The sequence below is a fragment of the Pholcus phalangioides genome, unplaced genomic scaffold (genome assembly GCF_987345545.1).
Source record: "Pholcus phalangioides strain wild (caught in Gottingen) unplaced genomic scaffold, Ppha-v1.0 ptg000008l_1, whole genome shotgun sequence".
Taxonomy (NCBI): Eukaryota; Metazoa; Arthropoda; class Arachnida; order Araneae; family Pholcidae; genus Pholcus; species Pholcus phalangioides.
The window spans coordinates 14727741-14748785 of NW_028301601.1; the positions used below are offsets into that span (position 1 = coordinate 14727741).

A 21045-nucleotide genomic window follows, 5' to 3' on the forward strand; every position below is an offset into this window, starting at 1 on the left:
TTTTATTAAAATTTCCGAAGAAAATGTCCAAAAAAAAATAATCATTTTCTCCACCACCACAAAAAACGACAGATATGAATTGATATCGAGTGTTTTTGAGGTCAGCAAACGATAAAGTATCTTCACCAGAAAATAAATGATCACCGAAATGAAAAAATAAATAAATAAATCGTATCGTTTATACGATATCGTTTCGAATTTCATCATCTATTTAAAAGAAAATATCGGAACAAATAATAAGAGGAGGAAAAAAAATAGTATTTTTTAATGATTCTTTCGGTCAGGGTTGTTTTTTTTAAAAAGAGAAAATGGAGGGCGATGGACTAGATAAAACGGTTCTTAAAAACCGTCCCTCCTCCGTCGATAAATAGCCGGGAAATGATAAAAGAACGATTAAATAGATACCCGGAGCCGCGGCAATGTCTGTTTTCGAACTGATAAAAAGCGAAACTAAAGCTGGGAAAATTGCGATAAATAGGCAGTTTTAGGGGCGTTTTTTCGCTCTTACGTACTACGATGTGGATGTTCGTAAGTTTTATATTGCGTGAATATCGTATGGATTATTATTTACAATAAAAAAACAAACGAGATTTTAGACGTACAGGGTGTCCCATAACTTTGTAGAGATCGGAAATTCATAAAAAATCGGAGGAATTTGTATATTTGAATGCTGTATGCCAAACAGTAATTCTCACGAAGAGGAGATTTTTGATATATGAAAAACATTAGTTCACGTTTTTTGTCAATAGAAGATGCTGCACTAATGCGAATCGCAGAATTCTGCACCTGAACTTTCGTTTAATCTCCTCTGTGTCCCAAACGTTCATAAAAATCAGCCGGCGATTCGTGGCTGAGATGGAAATACTTCACCGATTGTGCTTTAGTAACCAACACCTGGCCGCCATTATCAGACGTGGAGCCCGGTGCGAAAATGATTTCGGGACTCCTTAACATGTATTGTTATTAATGTATGTTTTTATAAATGAATTGCCAGAGGTATCCACTCCGTGAGGACAATGAGCCGATATTGCCATATGGCGATGTGGCCTGGTATCATTCGGTTTAACGGACTCCTTTGCCCCGATTTCATATCTATTGCACGGAAGAAGAATCGACATCCAAAGATTCCTGCATTACCATAAAATATAAAGGAATGCTAAAAATATCTTTTTGCAATGAATATTCAGAATTAATGAGAGAAAAATCCTACAATCCATAAAAATTCAGAATTAATGAGCGAAATAATGCCATAATTGATGAAAATTCAGGATTGATGAGAGGAAAAATCCCAAAAGTCAAGATATGTTTGATATCATATGTAGTTTTTTCACCTTTATTACGTTAGTGTGGGGCCCCCCAAACTACGGAGCAAGGAGCGACAGCGCCTGTCGCATACCCCCAACGAGCGGCTCTGTGCCAATATCAACATCGCAATGAAAAAACCTCATTTAAGCGCCAGCATTGGAGCACGCAAGGGGGGGGGGGGTTGAGGTTCTAAACCCCCCCCCCACCCAGGACGAGATTATAGTGTTATTTTGCAGGAAAAAACTTAACCCCCTCCCCGAGAAATTCTGCGTACGCCTATGAGCGCCAGTAACAGGAAAATTCAGAAACGAACTGTTTATCGTACACCCTGCATTTTATAGGACTCTGATTTGCATATTTCCAGTTATTTGCTTTGGCACAGCTTCCTCTATCGACAGAAATTTAAACCTTTTTTTTCGTGTTCCAAAAAAGATCCCCTTTCGGGAGAATAACGTTTTCACAAACAGCATTCAAATATAAAAATTTCTTCAATTTTTACGAATTTATGGGACACCCTGTACTATTATGCGGTTATTCTGACGTTATATAAGGGCTTGATATGTAAGTATGTTACATAAAGAAGTACCGATTCGCATTTGCGATAAAGATACAGCGATTTTAGAAGTGTTTTAAACATTTTCTTCTCAACGCTCCCGGCCGTGATATCAGTCATACCGGGCCGCTACCTTTTGTCCATGATCTTTCTTTTCCTAGAAATTTTTCCTTGAGTCACTAGATGATTTGTTGTTAGACTAGGACAGGGGTTCTTAAACTGTTTCATCTACGACCCAAAATCAACAAGATCAGCTTCATCACCCATGGGACTATTTGTTTTCCGAAATTAATGTTCACTGTTTTTATACTGCTACGATTCTTTTCTCAACTCTGATTATGAATATCTCCAATGACAATTGCACTGATACTGGTCCAGAACGTGGACGTGTACTTGTCCGTAAGACTGATTATCTTCATCCTGGTACTGCCAGAATTCATTCACTGTATATGTCATTGTATATATACTTCATGACTACGACATTATATTCCCTGTTTTACCTCAGGTAGAATATTATTCACGGAGGTAGAAGGTAAGAACCAGGCTTTTTTTTGCTGCAAAATGTGCTTATCATTTCATTTGCTAAAATTTAATGGAGCCGTAAATGACTTGTGAGGTATCTAATAGTTATGAATGTAGCTGTTTTCTGTCAGTTTAAACTTCTGTTTAGTTTTTAGAGCTAATTTCCCTATTACTTGCAGGATCGTGCCTAGGGCAGATGGCTTTCCAGGAGCTAAAATCTATGCATGCAATGATAAAGGAATTACTGACTATAACATCTCTTTTGCATTTAGAAAAGTCCTCTCCACTTGTCAATACAAGATTCATTGAAAGACTGGTTATTAGTGGAGATGAAGATTACAAGGAAGAAAATTCATCACTGCCCCCACGGGGACTCGAACCCCGGTCTCTCGCTTGCCGGACGAGTGCTCTACCATCTAAGCTATGGAAGCAGATTGAATATTTCAACCTTGGAGCTTATATATGTGTTGAAAGGCACCGTACCTGGACAGCGTCAACAATCAACTAATAGCTCGTGAATGACATACGCCACCCAGATGGCCAACAGTTGAAATGAATTTCTCCTTCAAACAGCATAAATTAATAATCAATCATTACACTTCTCTCACTTTACCTCTGAAATATAGATGGAAGCACTGAAAAAAAATCACACACAACACTACATCCGCACTCAGACTGTTAGGCACCACATTCACAGTTCCGGCACAGCTGCACTAGGTAGTAAATTGCACCGGTTTGAAATGAAATGAAAGAATGATAATTTTCAGAAATATTTAATTTTTGAAATAATAAGATAAAGCTATATAAGACGGAAGTTATATAATTATATAGTTATACTTTCAAAATTTTTCATTTCTTCCTTATTTTTCGAAATTATTTCATTATTTGAGTGAATGAAATTAATAAATATATTATTAAACATCAATTATTAAATATATTATTAAACATTAATTATTAAATATATTAAATACATGGAATTAAAATCCGTAAAAATTATCGAAACAATATTTCAAGCGAAATGAAACTGATCAATATTCCAGCAAACAATTTAAACATTTATTATCACATTAATATATAATATAATATAATATATACCATATATGATCTGAATGATATAATTTCCTAAATAATTATCATGGCAGTTAAAAAAATTTGAGTTATACAAAATCTGAGTTATACAAATATCAATTATATAAATGTAATTTTTATTGATCCGTAAAAAGATGGAAAATTCAATTATTCCATGAAAAAAATCGATTAAATAAATTACATCGTGAATCATCTAAATTATCCATGTGTAATTCCATTAAGGACTCGCAATAATATTTATGTATCAATTACCGAAAAAAACGGGACGTCCTTCAACTATTTCAAGAAAATCGAGTTTTATGTTTTTATCATAATTAAGAACAATATATAAATATCAGCGAAGGGGGAAAAAAATAATTGGCAAATAACAATAAATGCCAATTATTTCATTCCAGACTAAAGAGTTATGAATACCAGTATGCGCTATCATCTATCTTGTATGTTAACAGCTCAATGAAGAAAAAGTGTACCATGTTTTAATGTTTGAATACGGCAATGATAGTCGGATAGACATTATCAAAATTTTTGATGTAAATGGAGTTTTTTTGCATAAGAATTTTGCATAAGAAAAGAAGATTGGAGATAATGCATAATATCAATATTTCAATACAGTCTGCAGTCACTAATTTTTGCGTGGAAAATTTCTTTCAACTTTTTATTTTGTCCCGTATTTTTGGGAACGGTTCCGATTTTTTTGTTTTTTCTCCTTCCCGAATTTTTTGAAAACAATGTTTCCTATTTTTTGGTTGAAGTTTTCTTGAATGTGTTATTTAATCAAAAAACTTTATACAGGTAATTTTCAACGGATTGATTGAATGCAATACTATCATATAAAACTTTCGAAAATTCCATGAACTGTCGAGTTTTGCTTGGAGGAGATGATCGGTGTTATTCCCTCCCCCCCCCCCCCACAGATCCACACCTGGCTTATGTGTATTACCACTGAAAATCAACTTCCACTTCATCCCAAAAACTAGAGCCGATGTGATAAAACCAATGTCAGATTCGGAATCAGTGCCGCAAAATTACCCTAAAATCACTGAAATATTTTTTGGAACAAAATGTGCATTGAGTAGAGCAATCAATAGAAAAAAAATCCGAAACCGTAATTCATAACGTAATAAGTTTGATTAAGAGTTTCCGATTGAATTGTTGGTATTATTTACTGTTTCCACCAGTCACACGTTCGTCAAGCTATAACTTTTACGTCCTTCATTGAAGCCTTTCACGAGTAAGTTTCGATGAAAATTTAAAAAAAATCCAAAGATTTTATTGATCAACGTGTAATCTGATTAAAATGACAACGTAAAATAACGATCACGCAGTATACACGTACGCACTGTATGCACCATTCCTAAAAAAATTTGACATGATATTGAAGGTAAACGAAATGCCCCATTTTGGCAAAAAAGTGATTAAAAAGTGCTAAAAAAAAGCAAAAAAAGTGCTGAAAAAAAAACACAAAAGTGCTTAAAAAAAATTCAGACAGATCTCTTACATTTCAGAACCCCTCCGGTAATTTTCTCTGCCCTCTTCCTCCTTTAATATGTGCGGACATCTCTTCCTCTACTCCTATGCATTTTTTCTTCCTAGTCACTATTCCACGAACCCGTACCTCTTCGCTCCACTATGATCGCAGCCTAAGAATATCCAAACCACATCTACGCGTATTTCCAGGGAATTCACGTGCCATCGTAAGAATTTTCAAGTGTTACTTGCCGCATGAAACGTTGAAGACCACTGAGATAGATTAAAAAGCTGCAGTAATCCCGATATTACTCTAAAATAACCGATTTTACGACTAGCAGAGATATTTTCTATGGCAAATATTTCTGTCATAATTTTAAAGCTCTGTCCATATTTGAATTCGTGTAAGATCGGCTCGCCACCTACTCTTTGAATTTCTTTGATCTTCCACCACAGAGAGAGATAAACCCAGCTCAAATCACAAATTTTCATGAGACACCATAAGGTACAAGACGCATGGATTATCGAAACGACGGAGGAGCTGAAAAGCTCCATGAGGTGACAGCCTAGTCCTTTCCTCAAATTAAACGTGATTGATATTCTCTTGTTTGAAATCTGGGCTGTCTGAATGAGAATAATATACCACGATTCATTCTGTCGATGATAATTTCGGATGTCTCGAACATATTCCCTCACGTTCTCCGTTCCATTAAAGAAGCTAATTTAATCTGCTAATGTGTCTGGCTGTTCTTCTCTCCACCCTCATTTCGATTCATTCTACTGACAGTTGCCGAATATTGATCTGTTGAACCTCTAAGACGAATATTTACTCAGTGAGTTCTCTCAAAACAGTCCCCTTTCCGAAAAAGCCATTGTTCAAAGAGCACCGAAACTTATGGTTATTCAACTTCTAGAATAAAGTGCCGAACATTCATCAGCGTTGAATTCTAAAATCCTACATATTAAAATTTTCTACCAATGATATCTCTCGTTTGGGAAATTTGTTTATTGGAAAATTTTGAATAATATGAGACCTAAAACACTTCCCTGGGGAAACACCAAATGTTTAATGGTTTATTTTAATTAAATATTTCACTTTTCTTCCCCGAGGTTTATGGGTTAAGTTTATACAGGGTTTTAAATAGGAAGTGTCCGAAAAGAAAATAAGAATTTTGCGGTTGATTCCGAAGCGATATTAAAATATGAAAAATGATCGGTAAGAAACAAATTCAGTTGCGGTTTTCACCTTTGGGAAATTCACAAACCCGAGTTCATAATGGCTTTAAATCAAAAATATGTTGATGAGTGAAACTAGCGAGTCTTTTTTACGGAAAAAGCAATTTATCCCGTATTTATTTTGTAAAATAATTCATCGTTGTTATAAGGCGAATAAAATACCTAATTTTTTTTTACGTGCTCAACTGGTAAAGTTTGAAAAGAAATGCGGAGATAATCATCAAGAAGGGAAAAAAACTATTAAGAATTTCAATCATGAATATCTCGACGCATATCAATTCGCGTAAGAAATTTTTTTTACTTCCCATGGAAAAAGAGCGAATGTTTCTGGCCGGATTGATTAAAAAAAAAGTACAAATTTCCATAAAAATTTTAATAAGATTTTAGCTCTGAAAGAGTCGCAAAAAATAAAAATTTCAATCACTGACGTATCGGTGAAGTTTTTTCATTCAAATGCTAGAATTTAAAGTTGTTTTCCGCATAGTAGAGAGACAAGTGAAAATTTTACTTATTTGCATTTTTAGATTGGAAACCCATTTTATTTTTCATTTTTTTGTTTCGAAAAAAATTTATTTTCAAATTGAATTTTAATTTTTTTTTAAAAAAAGGTTTACTTTTATTTTACAATTTATATTATTTTTAAATTTAATTTTTTGTTTTCAAATTATTTTTAATATACGTGTACTAATCTAATTTTCCTCTGCCTTTCCACCGCCCTAATTTGTTGTTTTACGAGCTGTATGTTATCTAAGTTGCATAGCTGTAGCTTTTTGCGTTCGTGAATTTTATTTCAGTCTGAAAAATGAATTTCCTATACAAACTTCATTTTCCGAATGATTTACAAAATCGGATAGAACTTTTTTCATAAGTTAAATGGAAATATTCGATCATAGATTCTTTCAAGATTTACTAAACTCACTACAAGTTATTGACCGGAACGATTATTTACACGATCCGAAAAATAATAAATGTACGAGGTGCGTCAAAAGCTCATTAAAACTTCAAAAATTAATTTAAAAGGGACAAATGATGAAAAGTTTTTGGTTTGCACGAATCAGGGAGAGAGTTTCTTGAGTAAATTATACGTAAAAAACATCTGGAGATTTCATGGTGCAGATTATATTTATACTGTGGTGTCTTATTTGCAGTTTTTGTTGTTGTTGTTGTTGAGATGTCCAAATAGAACAGCGACTCCCAACGTAGGCGTTAACGCGGGGGCGATGGAATGGCCCGGGGGGCGGTAGAAGCTACGGGTATAACATAGGATCCTGTGGGTTAGATTGCGTTTTGAGGCGATGGGAGAAGAAAAATTTCTGAAGGAAGGGGTGATGTGTGTTTGGGACAAAAAAGGTTGGGAAACTATTTACTAGAAATATTTCGAAAATGAAAAATAATTCCTCAGACATTTATAGATGGCGTGCATATGCGACCAGAAACATCGTAATTTTTTATAAAAAAGAAAACGTGACAAACTTTTCTATTTCTTATTATTTCGTTATTGATGAATGAAATTCCCATATGCCGATTATACGCCGCTAGCCGTTATTTGCACAACACTATGATATTTTTGTCTCAAAGAAGTGAATTTCGATTATACGTCACCACTGATTATACGCAGGAAAATATAGTAATAATAAAAAAATGAATATTTCAAAAAGATTTATAATAATAATAATAATAATTTTATTTACATGCATTGGCTAAAAATCATTGGCAAAAGTTGACAACACGGGAAAATTAAACAGATAATTAGTTGATGAATTTGTGGCTCCGCATACAGAATACGCATACAGTACAAAAAATAAATATTTATTAAAAATAAAGGTTCAGAATAAAAGAAAAAATGATGCGTAAATATGAACGTGCACGTCACAATATTCAAAGAAATCTCTAAATTTTGTAATATCATTCAAGGACCAATAGATTTTAGAAATGTTAGTTTCATAGCGTTTCAGAAATTAAGTATTTCGATCGATAGTATGTGTAAGCATCACAGTGAAAAAGAACACGCGACCAGAATTTTTATTACAAATTGTACAGTTTTATACTGGGTTAAAGAGAAGCACCTTTCCATTCACGTAAATACGTTGTTTTCCGAGTCGAATTTGGACTAAAAACTCTCTTGTATTTTAAATCGTTGTTATTCAGAAGAAATTGCTCCATACCAAAGTTAGATTTTACAAGCCTATACTGGGGAAAAGATGTAGAAATGCATATGATTCTACAACATGTTTCAAAAAGACACGAATAGATAGCACTGAAATGCAATATCCAATGCAGATTTACGCGAGTCTGGTCGTCGATGAATTGGATGAATTCATGTGCCTCGTTCATTCGATGCCGGCAGCGTAATTTTCAACCCCACAATACTTAAAATTGAAGTATAACACAACCGGCAAAATCACATGCCGATTTTCTTGCTTACGAATTCGTAAGAAAGATGCGACACAGAAAACATTAAGTATGACCACTCGATGCACATACATGAACAGGGGTCATTTAGATCCCATGATGGAGACCCCAATTTTTTTTTTTCTCCTTGTAACGTAGAATTTTCTCCGGCACTGTGTGCTCGTGTGCATATATATCGAGTAAGCGAGAGAGCCTGGTCGTGCTCGGTTCTAGGTGTTCTGTTTCAGGAACTACGATCGAATCCCGTTGTATCGAACTCCAACAGACTGGAGAAATCACTTCGTTATAAAGGAATTCAAAGTTTTTGCATTGTTTCTGTGAAAACTTTATCTAGGATGATTAGAAAAGTGTTCGTTGAAACGAGATTTTCACTATAACGGTATTCGTTGAAACGGGATTCGACTGTATCTGCTTCTTACTAAAAAAATATTCCGATCAACCGTTTTCCTATTCGGACATACCATAATTCTTTTACCATTATTCGTTCCTTTTTAATTAATTCTTAAACTTTTGACCCACCCTATATGAACTAAAAATTAAAAGTAAGAGAATTTAGGAAATATTTGACGTTTTTACTCCTAACTAATCAAACAGTAAAGAAGAAAAATTGATTCATAGCAAACGGAAATATTTTTCTCGTAAATTTCAAGTTTCACGACACGATAAGAAACGTCAAAATATTGATAATAGTTTTAAAAAAATTGCAAAAAAAAAAAGAAATGTTGAAAAATGAATTTAACCTTAATGACTATTCCATCATCGATCCGAAGAGATGAGCAAAATGAATTTTTCCTCTCCCGTTCTTGGTCAAACACTTCCATCAATATCTTATAAGAAAGTAGTTTTAGACCAAAAATATGTTTCCGAACCGTCTTGTTTCCTTAATATAGATATAACGATAATTATCTGATAAATTACATCCTCGGAATCCTGACGTTATCTTAATAATATTAGTATTCTATTCGCTCATAATCTAGGAAAAAATATTTACGTAAAGAACGACGTACTTCGTGGACGAGACTGTGTGAAAACAATAGAAAAATTTAATAAAAGATCGTTTTGAACCGTTTATCATCGTTATAATGACCATAAATTATGAGTTTCTGAAATCGCATTATCGATTCATCAAACCGAATTTAAGTTGATTTAATAATAATTGGAAACACAATTATCTTTAGTCCAATAATTGCTGATTATTTTACAATTGCATTAAGTTTGACCGAAAATAAATGATTGTTCTTTGTAAGATAAGTAATGATTTGATGATATCAGTTAGTACTGCTGGATATTAGTAGATAGTATTATATTGATCAGAGGAGAGTGCGGGTGTAATTAAAGTTTTGTTATTCAGAGCCGTCTGGAAGAAGTATTGGACATGTTACTGCCAAAGCCCGAAATTGGCCAGTTAGCGAAGTGGCTGGAAATTCCTGGGCCAAGTCCGATAACAAAAGATATGATTCGACGTCACTGACAAGTTCGCGTATTTTTGACGTGAAAACGTCGTCAAAATCGATGTCGGGTGTGGGGAGACAATTGCGTCCAAATGAGCGGCAGTTGTTGTCTCGAACTGATTTTAGACTTCAATAACTCCTTCAAAAATAGCGTTTCTATCCTAGTCTCATTTTAAAGAGGGAAAGATGAAAGTTTGTGCTAGTACTATTTTGATAATTGGAATGCAGTAGTAGTTTCTGCAACTGAAGTGTTCGCTTTGGAATAAAAGATGGGGGGGGGGATTTTTCAAGGAAAATAATAACAATGTCAAAACCAGAGGTCGTGCCCTACCTGCCTAACCAACACAACTGCAGATGAAATGATATGTTTTTCCATCTCCTATATAGATAACAATAATACAGCACATGGTCTTCTTATCCATCAGGAGGTACTGACATGCCTTGTTTGTAAACACTATTTGAAAAAATGACACTCGTATTTCTAGTTCATTTTATGCATAATTCTTAAAGAAAGGAGAAAATAAAACATGATTTTCACGAATTTATAACGAATATGTTCTGATTTTCTCTCATAAATAACTCGCTATAAGCGAATACAGTGAAACCTCGTTAATAAGTCACTCTTGGGAGAGCAAAAATATGACTTGATAAGCGGAGTGACTCGTGAAACGGAGTAAGCCATAGCTGTGCCAGTTCCTGCCTGGGGATAATTGGGACTTCCAAAAAAGTGGTCCGGTAAGCGGAGTGACGTGTTAACCGGGTGACGTACTAACGAAGTTTGACTGTATTTTGTCCTATCTTTTAAATAAGCACTTTGTCAATCACTTTCGAAATACTCGTAATAGCGAGATTCTCGTTATAAGCCCTACTCGTTACATTGGGCTTTTACTGTATTCAATTTAATTAGAATTCCCAAGAATTTGTTTTAACTTTTTAGATGCGTAGTATAATGCGAAGTATTATCCTTCCACGCACAATTTTTGATTTTACTGAAAAAATCTAGTCTGAAAGGAATGGCAAACATGATCATTAGGGAAAACTTTGTATGATTTCTCCTTTAGGTGTTTTTCCCTTCTTTCTCTCATCATCTCCATTTCATAACATTTCACACTTTTCTGATTTCCTGCGAAATGTCACGATTATAAATTTCCAAGTTCTTGTTCTCATTATAGAGTTACGCAGCGTACAACCCTCACGGAATATATTCCAGCGCCTTGCCTTTCGGCGTTTGCTTTCGAATTTAAATGAGATAATTTTTGCTCGTTTCTTTGACTTTTCCCTCCTCTCTTTTACAACGACAGCGAAGACACCTTTTCCGCTATAAAGTACAAAATAAAAAAACCCTATTTTTCCATTCCAAGAAAACTCCTTCAACAAGTTTTCAAACCCTTGGTATTAATATTCGTCAAAAAGTTCTCCTCCGAGAGATTCCTTATTAAAGTTTTCCTTCCCCTCTCGAGTTTTAATTTTCTTACCGGAATTATAATTTTGGAATTGGGGGAAATTAATGCTTGCGGGAATCGGGACGAATAATTGCGGAATTCAGAATAAATTGGAATATAAGTGTAGTTTGAATAGGGTTTCCCTTGTAGGAATGCACGCGTGGTAACTAATGACCTTAGGTAATTGTCATTTCCTTGCCGATGATTTACGTCATCATTTGATAATATTAAGAAGACGGGAGGGGGTTTGAGATAACGGCCACTATCCGACTTATGAATTTTTCGAGTTACGAACCGAAATATTTGGCGCTTTTGGTGACATTCGTCCGAAATGTTTGAACAAAACTCTTCCTTCTCACCTATACTCCATTTTTATATTTCAATATGTTACGCATAAAATCTATTTATTTCGTATTTACACCAATGGTTTACAACCCGGAGATTATTCTTCCAAATGAAGTGAAAGAAATGTCCCTGCAAAAAAGTAAATTTGATTTATAGAAAGAGGCTTGCTATTTGCATGCGAGAGAGAAACACCTTGAACCTTCACTCGTATATCGGGGTGCCGTATATGAGACTTTAACAGCTCATATCCCCTTCATCATCGCTCTGCCTATTAAATGCAGTAGTACATTGAAGCCATGTTTGGTAGTACGAGTAAGGTAGCCAGATGAGCTACTAAAAAAACGGGGACAGATGGAATTCATTATTAAGAACGGGGCAAAACACAGAATCCATCAATAGAAACCGAAACATTTTCAAAACCCTCATTTGATGGGTAAAATTGCAAATTTGCAATGTAACATGAAAATGCGTCAAATTACTTCTATACAGAGGAGCGAAAGCGAATGAAAAATGAAGATGGAGCTATATGGTTGTCAACGCCCCGTGACATTTTTATGTCTAAGTTCAGTTTGTGTTAAGCCAATTTTAAAAATGTTTCTTCACCCTTTATAGGTCTCTGGGATAATAATACCCCACCATCCAAAGTTAAAATAATTATTCAAATTTATTATTTTTTCTTGTGAAGTAGTATGGAGTCGGGAATCTTGTTGATAGATGGAAACATTTTATTGATATGAGATACGTTTTCTGCCTGTAATGAAAGTTTTTTCATGAAAGTGGAATCCGACAATAAAGACTGAATCCGACCTATTCTGTCAAACGAAACGGGGGTGATAAACGAGCCCAAGTGGATCATGAAACAGCCTCCTAACCCTGTCCTATCTCAAAGCGTTTTCGAGTTATGGTGGATAACCGACTATGGGAAAAAAATGCGCCGTCTGAAAAAAGCCAGAATTTGTGAAGTTTCCAATAGATCTATACGCAAACTAAGCACACACTTCGAAAGAACAGAAAGCATGCTATAAGATGACACCAACTTCATCAAAATACCTGGTTCTACAAGCGCTGAAAGATTGGCAAAGTTTAAAATCGAATTGCAACCAGCGCTGAGAGATCGGTGCAGTGAAAAATCCAATCGTCGCCAAAACCTACTACAATTACTTCGACGAACACAGATTTCAGTGATGCATTGCAAACAAACGACTAAATTTCTCTTAATCAGATCGTCAATATGGTATATTGCAGGCTCTCAAAATCTGGTGCAGTGGACAAGTTTTTGGCCAATTTGACCGATTGTAGCTAGAAGGGTGTTTGCGGAATTGGCAATTAACAATTTTGGCAACAATTTGATTTTGAACTTTGCCAATCTTTCAGCACTTGTAGCTCGCTATTAAAACCAGATATTTCGATGAAGTTGGTGTAACCTTATAGCATTTTTTCTGCTTTTTGTAAATGTGTACTTAGTTTGCTTTCAGAAACTTCACAAATTCCGTTCTTTTCAGACTTGGCGCATTTTTTTTCCATAATCTGATTATCCACCATAACTCAAAAACGGTTTGAGATAGGACGGGGTTGGTTTGATGTCTCATGATCCACTTGGGCTCGTCTATTACCCCACTGCCCCTTTCGTTTGGCAGAATAGGTCGGATTCACCCGGTATATCGCACTGGTTCGCTCGTTGCAAGGTATCATTGCTTTCTGTGGCGTTCGCATTCAAATTTTCCTTATTAAAAAAGCAGTGAGTTGTTTGAAAGGCATGCAGAGCCAATTTCATTTTAATTCAAGGAATAATTTGGTATTAAACATTCCTCGATGACGTCACAAATCTTGCTCACAACAGAGCTTTAAAATAATAATGACAGTATTATACATTCTAAATTTTTCTTTATTTGCTTTTTGTCAGCAATGTGTCAGAATTTATTATTATTATTTTTTTATTTTTTTTGCTTTTTTTCGAATTATTGAATGTGTGTATATTCAAGTTTCCGAAAACACTAAAAAATGTACAATTCAAACGACGTTTTTAAGGCAAATAGTGAAATATACAATACATACAGGAAATACATTCAGAATTCAAGAAAGTTTAGAATAAATGGAAAAAAAAAATCTAAAAAATTTGAGAAAGCAAGATAACAGGAAAATACGGTAGTGTCTCGTTTACGGGTCATGTTAATGAGCAAGTCAGAGCGTCGAACATGTAATAAATCTCTTCTTTTCATCTTTAGGTATCAATAGAATAATAAACAACATCCCTGAATTATATTCTGGGAATTCTTATTCTCTGGAATTTCTCGAGACAATTCCCTAGAAACAAGCAGAAGAGACGAAAACGTGCCGTTATATCCGATGTCGTAGCGTTTTCATCAACGTTATAAGCAATTCCCATGAACATTATTTTCCTTGGTAATCAGACGCGGATGCCAATATTGAATTTTTTTTTTGCCGAAGTGTCTCTACAACCGATATTGTTATAACCGAGTTTTATCGTATGTAAATCGAAATCAAAAACAGACTTCAGTGCCCTAAATTAAAATGGATAATTACTCTCAATTATAAAACAATCGTAAAAATATTCCTACCTGTAATAGTCTCCGCTGATCCTCCCTCGACTAAAATTACGTAAAGAATTCCCAAGAGAAATTGTTTCTTGAAATCCAACATGTTGTTGTAATATTTTTATTACTTCAAACAACTCCTTGTCGCGACAGTGTTTTTAAAGAACTTTTAAAGAAATGGAGAAACGATGACAGAGACACTGTTTATGTATAATAACATGAGGATTCTTTATGAATGACTTGGAAGAATTGGAAGAACGTCGTTGGGGGAGGGTTAAGAAGACCGTGCACCCGTTCACTTCTCACATCTTGTGTGGACTGAGAGGATAAAAACCACGTTTTGGTCTGTGCTTTTTCGGAGTTCTCTCTCTCTCTCTCAAGATTTTTGCCCCATCGTTTTCGCGAGCCGATCACTCAGTGGCTGGGACTGTTGATACCGCCTCTGCCCACTGTGCGCTTGCGTCGGATCCCCTTTGTGACGTCACTATGGCGTAGGAAGTTGTCCCGCCGAAGAAGTGTGTCTTTGATGAGGTATAGAAAGAATATAAGGAGGAAAATAAAAAAACTGGAGAAATAAGGAAAAGAAAAAGTGGAAAAGAGTCTCTCCCCGAGAAATCTCTCGACTCAGCACAAGAGATAAGAACTAACTTTCTCCATTTTTTATCTATTTTCTAGTTTTCGTCCGATGTATATGGCGTTTGTTCGACTTGAACGCGGATAAAGCATTCAAATTAAATAAAAATATTAGATTATCACTATTAGGAAAAAATAACGAGAACAGTGGAGTGATCCAAAATATTCCCGAATCAAATAAATAACTGATTTTTAACTCGTATTCGATTTACGTCATTTATATTTCACATCGAATTCAACGTTTTCATTGTCTCCTCTCTTTCTGATTCTGTAAAAATAATCCAGTTCTTTCATTCCGAGCACAACTCAGGTCTATCGCCATCTATGGGCGATTTACTACCTAGTGAGTTGTGCCGGAAGTGTAACTGTGTGTGTGTGTACCTAACAGTCTTGAGTGCGTATGTAGTGTTTGATTGATTTTTCAGTGTCGTCATCTATATTTCAGAAGTGATGTGAGTGATATGTTATGACTGAATTATATTTGTAGGTCTGTTGCTCTGTGTGGAGAGACTTTTTAAAGGGCCTTGAAGTTGGGAACCACGGAAAACCAACTTCAGCCAACCACCACTGTGGCGACGGTGGGGTTCGAACCCGGAACCTCGCGGTGCGAGTCCGTCACTATGAACATTCGACCACCACAGCAGCAAATAATCCAGTTATTAAAATTATTGTTTATGTACATTACTGTTATAAAGTCCGATTTTCAGAGATGATTCAAGCTTTATCCTGTCAATTCGCAAAGTGGCCGGAGATCCCTGGCGAAAGTTCGATGTGCTGATGTAAGACGGTCCGGTAGGAGCAAGTTCTATTTTTTTTCCATCGCCAATGTGTATTACATGGCTATGTATAATAGCTGTATTGGATTAGCTCCGTGTGACGAGAGAAAGAAAGAGAAATTTGAAAGAAAAACTACAAAAATAATAATATAAACATAATTTTTTTTCTGCCAAATTTTGAAGGGAAAAAAATTATTACAGCGTCGTGACCAGCAGATGGGATGGGCTGCCCCATAGCTTACCTGGCTATAATCATCGCGGAAAAATACGTAGACTTGGCGATCACCCTCAAACACGTCTTTTGTTATCGAACTTTGGCCAATGATCCCGGCCACTTCACTAACTGGCTTGTTCATGTCAGTAATTCGGACATTGGCTAAGTAAATGTACAATGAAATTGGCCAATTTGCGATCGGGACAATTTTGGGCTTTGGCAGTAACATGTACAGAAAAAAAAAGCTCAAGTTCGTTTCAGCTCAAATAATTGTGAACCATTGGTTATGGAAAAACACATTCAATTACAAAATGTATGCAAAGAATGTTTCCATTTCAGATATGGTATTGTTTCTACTAGAGGCTGTATATGTACTGGCAAGGAAAGGGTCCCAAGGTGACGTCTTCAAAAAGTTTTGAAAAAAAATTACCCCCGATTCTACTCATCTCACACACACACAACATGTACAAAAATTTGAAAAATTCCGGCGGAACTATTATAGGTGATTCAAGAAAAAATTAATAATAAATATTTTGAACGTCAATAGAGGTCAGGAATGAATTTAAAAATATCGCAACCCTAAAGTGTTAGAGTGGCGTCATTCAAATAAGTTGATCAAATTCAGCACAGACAAAGGGGGGGGGGGGGAAGAGAAATATTTCGTTTCTGGGACATAGAAGCTAGAGGAAAGAAAGTGAAAAAGAAGTGATTTAAGATATCGCCAAGAAGCGCGAGAGGCGATGAGTAGCCAACTGTTATAAATTTTAATAATTTTTTGTGGCTTTAATAATTGCATTGCAAAGTTATTATTATTCTTTTTTCTGTTTTCGGCTGAGATGAATCTACTTAAATGTTTTCATAATTTTTTAAGTGTGATACCTTCTGACCCTTTCTTTGTGAGATACAATATTTTATTTTTATATGTCCCCTCCTTCCTCTAACTTTCAATTACAGTTGCCCTCGTATCTAATGAGTCTGACAAAAAAATCATTTATAAAATTGCTATATTCATCGAGATATTGAAAGTTTAAAGGGGCATATATCAGAATCTGGAAAAACAACTTTAAAAACTTAAGAAGCTTCAGTTCCTTAAAGAATCTTTCAAAATTTCGTGATTTTTTTTCAAGTTGGTTTCCTAATTTATGTTTTTATTTCCCTCACTTTCATTGGTTTTTGAATTCAAATATCTAGGCTAATATCGCAGTTGGGGACATGGGATTTTCTTCTCTTTTTTTTTGGGGGGGGGGGATAGGTAGAGATAGGGGGAAATAACTTTTCAACTGGAAGCTAGAGGACAGAACTCAAGTGGACCATGTAAAAATTAGATTTTGTATCTCTCGGCTCATCACCCAGTAAAATAAATGACAAATCTAAAATGAACACATTATTCGGATACTTTTTCTAATTCTAAATACGTTTCTACAACCAGTGGCTCACGAGTTATTTGAGACGAAACCGACTCAAGCTTCCACCGTATATAACATTCATATAAGGTTAAATCAGGCTATAGCGGCATCATTAAAATAATTACTCAGCGGCTGGGAATGCCTTTTGATACCGCTCCCGTGCGCATTTGTCGAATCCAGTGTAACGTGATGATGGCTTGTCTCGCCAAAGAAGTGAGTCTTTGATGAAGTATACTGTATTATCACGATGAATATTTACATGTCAAACACTGGTATTATGCTAATATGATGAAATTGTGAATAATATGAAATGAACACAGTTGAATCCCCTTATGACGAACCCGAAGAGACCAGAGAAATCACTTCGTTATGACGAAATTTCGTTGTGAAGGAATTCCAGGTTTTTACGTTGGCCCCCCCAAATCCTGTAGCGGGGCCCCTAGACTGGGATCTTTTGCGGGCCCCTTCTGTAGTTAATTTATAGCGTGAAAAAGTAAAAAAATATATTATAACCCTCCCGGCCCCAGGGCCAGAGCCCTGTCAGCCCCCCCTCCTATGTGAGGACCATGGTTGTTCCTATGTAAACTTATCTGGAGGATTAGAAAATTTTTCGTTAGATTCACTACAACGGCATTATTTAAAACGGGAATCGACTGTATATGAATTATAATCCTTTTATGTTAGGTCTAGCAAATCTGAATCTTTGTGTGCAGGGATAAGGAGGGATTTGCCTTAAATGTTGAAACTATGCTAATCAATAATTTTTTTAACTTTAGACCTAATATAAAACACTTTAACTAGAATATACATCATGTGGTATCATGCAGGATGTCTCAAAACTGACGGACCCATTTGAACAATGGATAAAAAGGAACGGGAAACGGTAGAAACGCACTGTTGGCTGATTTGTGTTCGGGAGAAACAGTATATTTTCAGTGAGACTGAATTTTTAAAATTAATCACTAATTTTTGCAACAGACGGCACCCTAGTCTAGGATATATCCCCCTATTTGCTACATTAGCCCCGTTCACATGGGAAACAGAAAAAAAGAATTTTCACCAATGACTGCTCTCCATTTCTTTCCTTACGAAGCAACACCTTTCGCGGGCCGGATGAAACCCTGAAACCCTCTAGCGGGGCGCGTTTGGTCCGCGGTCTGGAGGTTGTGCATTATAGCATAGAATTTTTATAACCGGCGTCGCTATAGTCGAATTCATCATATCTGAGCTCAAGATTTCTATTTCACAATGCATTAATATTCAAAATTTAATTGAGTTTCCTCCTTTCCACTAAATAAATTCCGATAAAAAAAATTGAAATTAATTAAAGAAATTTCATAAATATTCATTTCTGATATTTCATCAAAAAATATACAAAAAGTTCTTACCGTGTACACATATTTTATGAATTATAATTTTTTTTCATGATTTTAATTCACGGGAAGTCACATTTAATTAGTTTTCAGTCTAGAAGATAAGTTTGAACAAGTTTTTACGTATGTTAAACATCAAAGAAAATGTCTTTTAAAGAACGTTAATTAGGAGAACATTTCATACCAAAAAATTTAATTGAAAAATATAAGATCAGTTCAGAGAAATCAAAAAAAGAAGTTGTAAATAGCAAATATTTAGTTTGGAATACACGAGTTTTTAAAACGAATAATTTTTTAAAAATTTATTTTTTGTTATGTTTCGTCATTTTCTTATTCGTTACTCCAAAATATATTTTTATTTTATATATCCATTTAACAACTTGTTAATATTCCATTTATTTAAAAAGCTCAATTTATGTACCCATCGTACTGTTTTGAGTTATATTTTACAACTGGTGAAATAATGAATCCAATTGATATTGCTGAATGTTTTAGACTTTTTTTCTAATTTTTGTAACAATGATCTTCCTAATAGTTGTAATTCATTATATTGTTCAAATTTAAATTTTTTTGAGAAATCCTTTTTTATATACCCTACGGATAGTCATGAAGTATTGAGTATAACAAATTCTTTAAACTCCAAAAAATCGTCAGGATTTGACAAAATTAATTCCATAACATTGAAGTGCATTGCACCATATGTAAGTGATGTCTTATCGTTTATTTTTAATTTAAGTTTTACAACTGGCGAATTTCCAGAGTGCCTGAAACTTGCAATCGTTTCTCCAATACACAAGAAAGGGGACAAAAGGAATGTTAATAATTACAGACCGATTTCTTTACTATCTGTCTTCTCAAAAGTCATAGAAAAAATAATTAAATCCAGAATAATTAAATTTCTTGACAGCATTAATTTTTTTAGTGAGAACCAATTTGGATTCAGAAAGGCAAAAAGTACAGAGGACGCTCTTGTTAATTTTCTTTCAAATGTGTATATAGCAGATAACAATAATTGTAAAGTTGCGTCATTGTTTTTAGATATCAGCAAAGCTTTTGATACCGTGAATCATGGTATTCTTCTAACCAATTCTAGAATATGCAGGAATTCGGGGTTTGCCACTTAAATTTTTCAAAACATATCTTACTAACAGAGTTCAAAGTGTGAAAGTAAATTCCGTTTTGACTTCTAAAAGACAAATTACATCTGGTGTACCTCAAGGATCAGTACTTGGACGTATTTTATTCCTAATATATATAAATGACCTGTGTAACTTTAATTTGAAAAATCACTGCTTTTGATGATGATTTAGCTGTTTGTTACTCTGAAAGCTCTTCAATCAACTTGAGGAATAACATGAAAAATGATCTTAACTCAATAAATATCTGGTTTAGAAATAATAATTTAAAATTAAATATAGATAAAACTAAATATATGTTATTTGGTTCTGGTACTTTCGATGATTTCGGTGTCCTAAAATATCATAGTGTGACAGATGGCTGTATCTCGGATTGTATGTGCACAGTTGTAAATAGAGTAAACACCTTTAAGTATTTAGGGATTTTTTTAGATTCAAAACTATCCTGGAAAACACATATTAATTATTTGAGTGTAGAATTAAATCGGAACATTAGGAAATTTTATTTTATCAGGAATAAATGTTCCCAATCCATTTTAAAACTTCTTTATTTTGCGTTAGTAGAATCTAGATTGAGTTACGGCATTACATGTTGGGGTGGGACATACTTCAGCAATCTTTCTTCACTTTCTGTCACACAGAAGTCCTTCATCCGTATCATTCTGAGTAAAAATAGACTCACGCATACATTTCCACTTTTCAATCAATTTAAGCTACTCCCTCTACAACACTTGTACGTGTATGTTTTATAAAAGAAGTGGCCATCTCAATCTGAAATTGCATAAGTCTGGAATGCAATTTAGACGTCATACTATACAGGTACCAAGGCCAAATAAAACTCGTTTCCAAAAATTTTTCCTTTATTTAGCTCCCAAAATATTTAATTTACTTCCTCAGTTAATAAAAGAACAATCTTCATGTAAATCTTTTTTTATCAATTTAAAATCTTGGTTGTTAACTCAAGAAGATTTAAATTATCTGTTTGATATTGTAATGTAATCTTCTTTTATCTTGCATACGCTGCTAAATGCCAAATTTTTTTGTTTATCAATTCCATTCCTGTTGCCACTTATTTCTTGGTGTTATATGTATGTGTGTATTTTCTTTCTTTTTTTCTCTCTCGTTATTAT

General features: G+C 34.6%; 1 protein-coding gene and 1 non-coding gene across 3 annotated transcripts in view; both read right to left on the reverse strand.

Annotated features, from left to right (window-relative positions):
- Positions 1–21045, reverse strand: part of LOC149083872 (sushi, von Willebrand factor type A, EGF and pentraxin domain-containing protein 1-like) — a 440661-nt gene that overhangs the window by 393350 nt on the left and 26266 nt on the right. The window contains exon 1 of one of the 2 annotated variants that reach the window (XM_089234248.1): positions 14402–14793. The exons of the other annotated variant lie outside the window; for it this stretch is intronic. Within the exon in view, the coding sequence (XP_089090374.1) occupies positions 14402–14483 (82 nt within the window). The 5' untranslated portion in view covers positions 14484–14793. Of the gene's footprint in view, positions 1–14401; positions 14794–21045 lie in introns of those variants that run through there. 2 annotated transcript variants of the gene reach the window in all.
- Positions 2740–2811, reverse strand: TRNAA-GGC (transfer RNA alanine (anticodon GGC)). Its single transcript has one exon. It is a non-coding gene; the product is annotated as a tRNA-Ala (tRNA).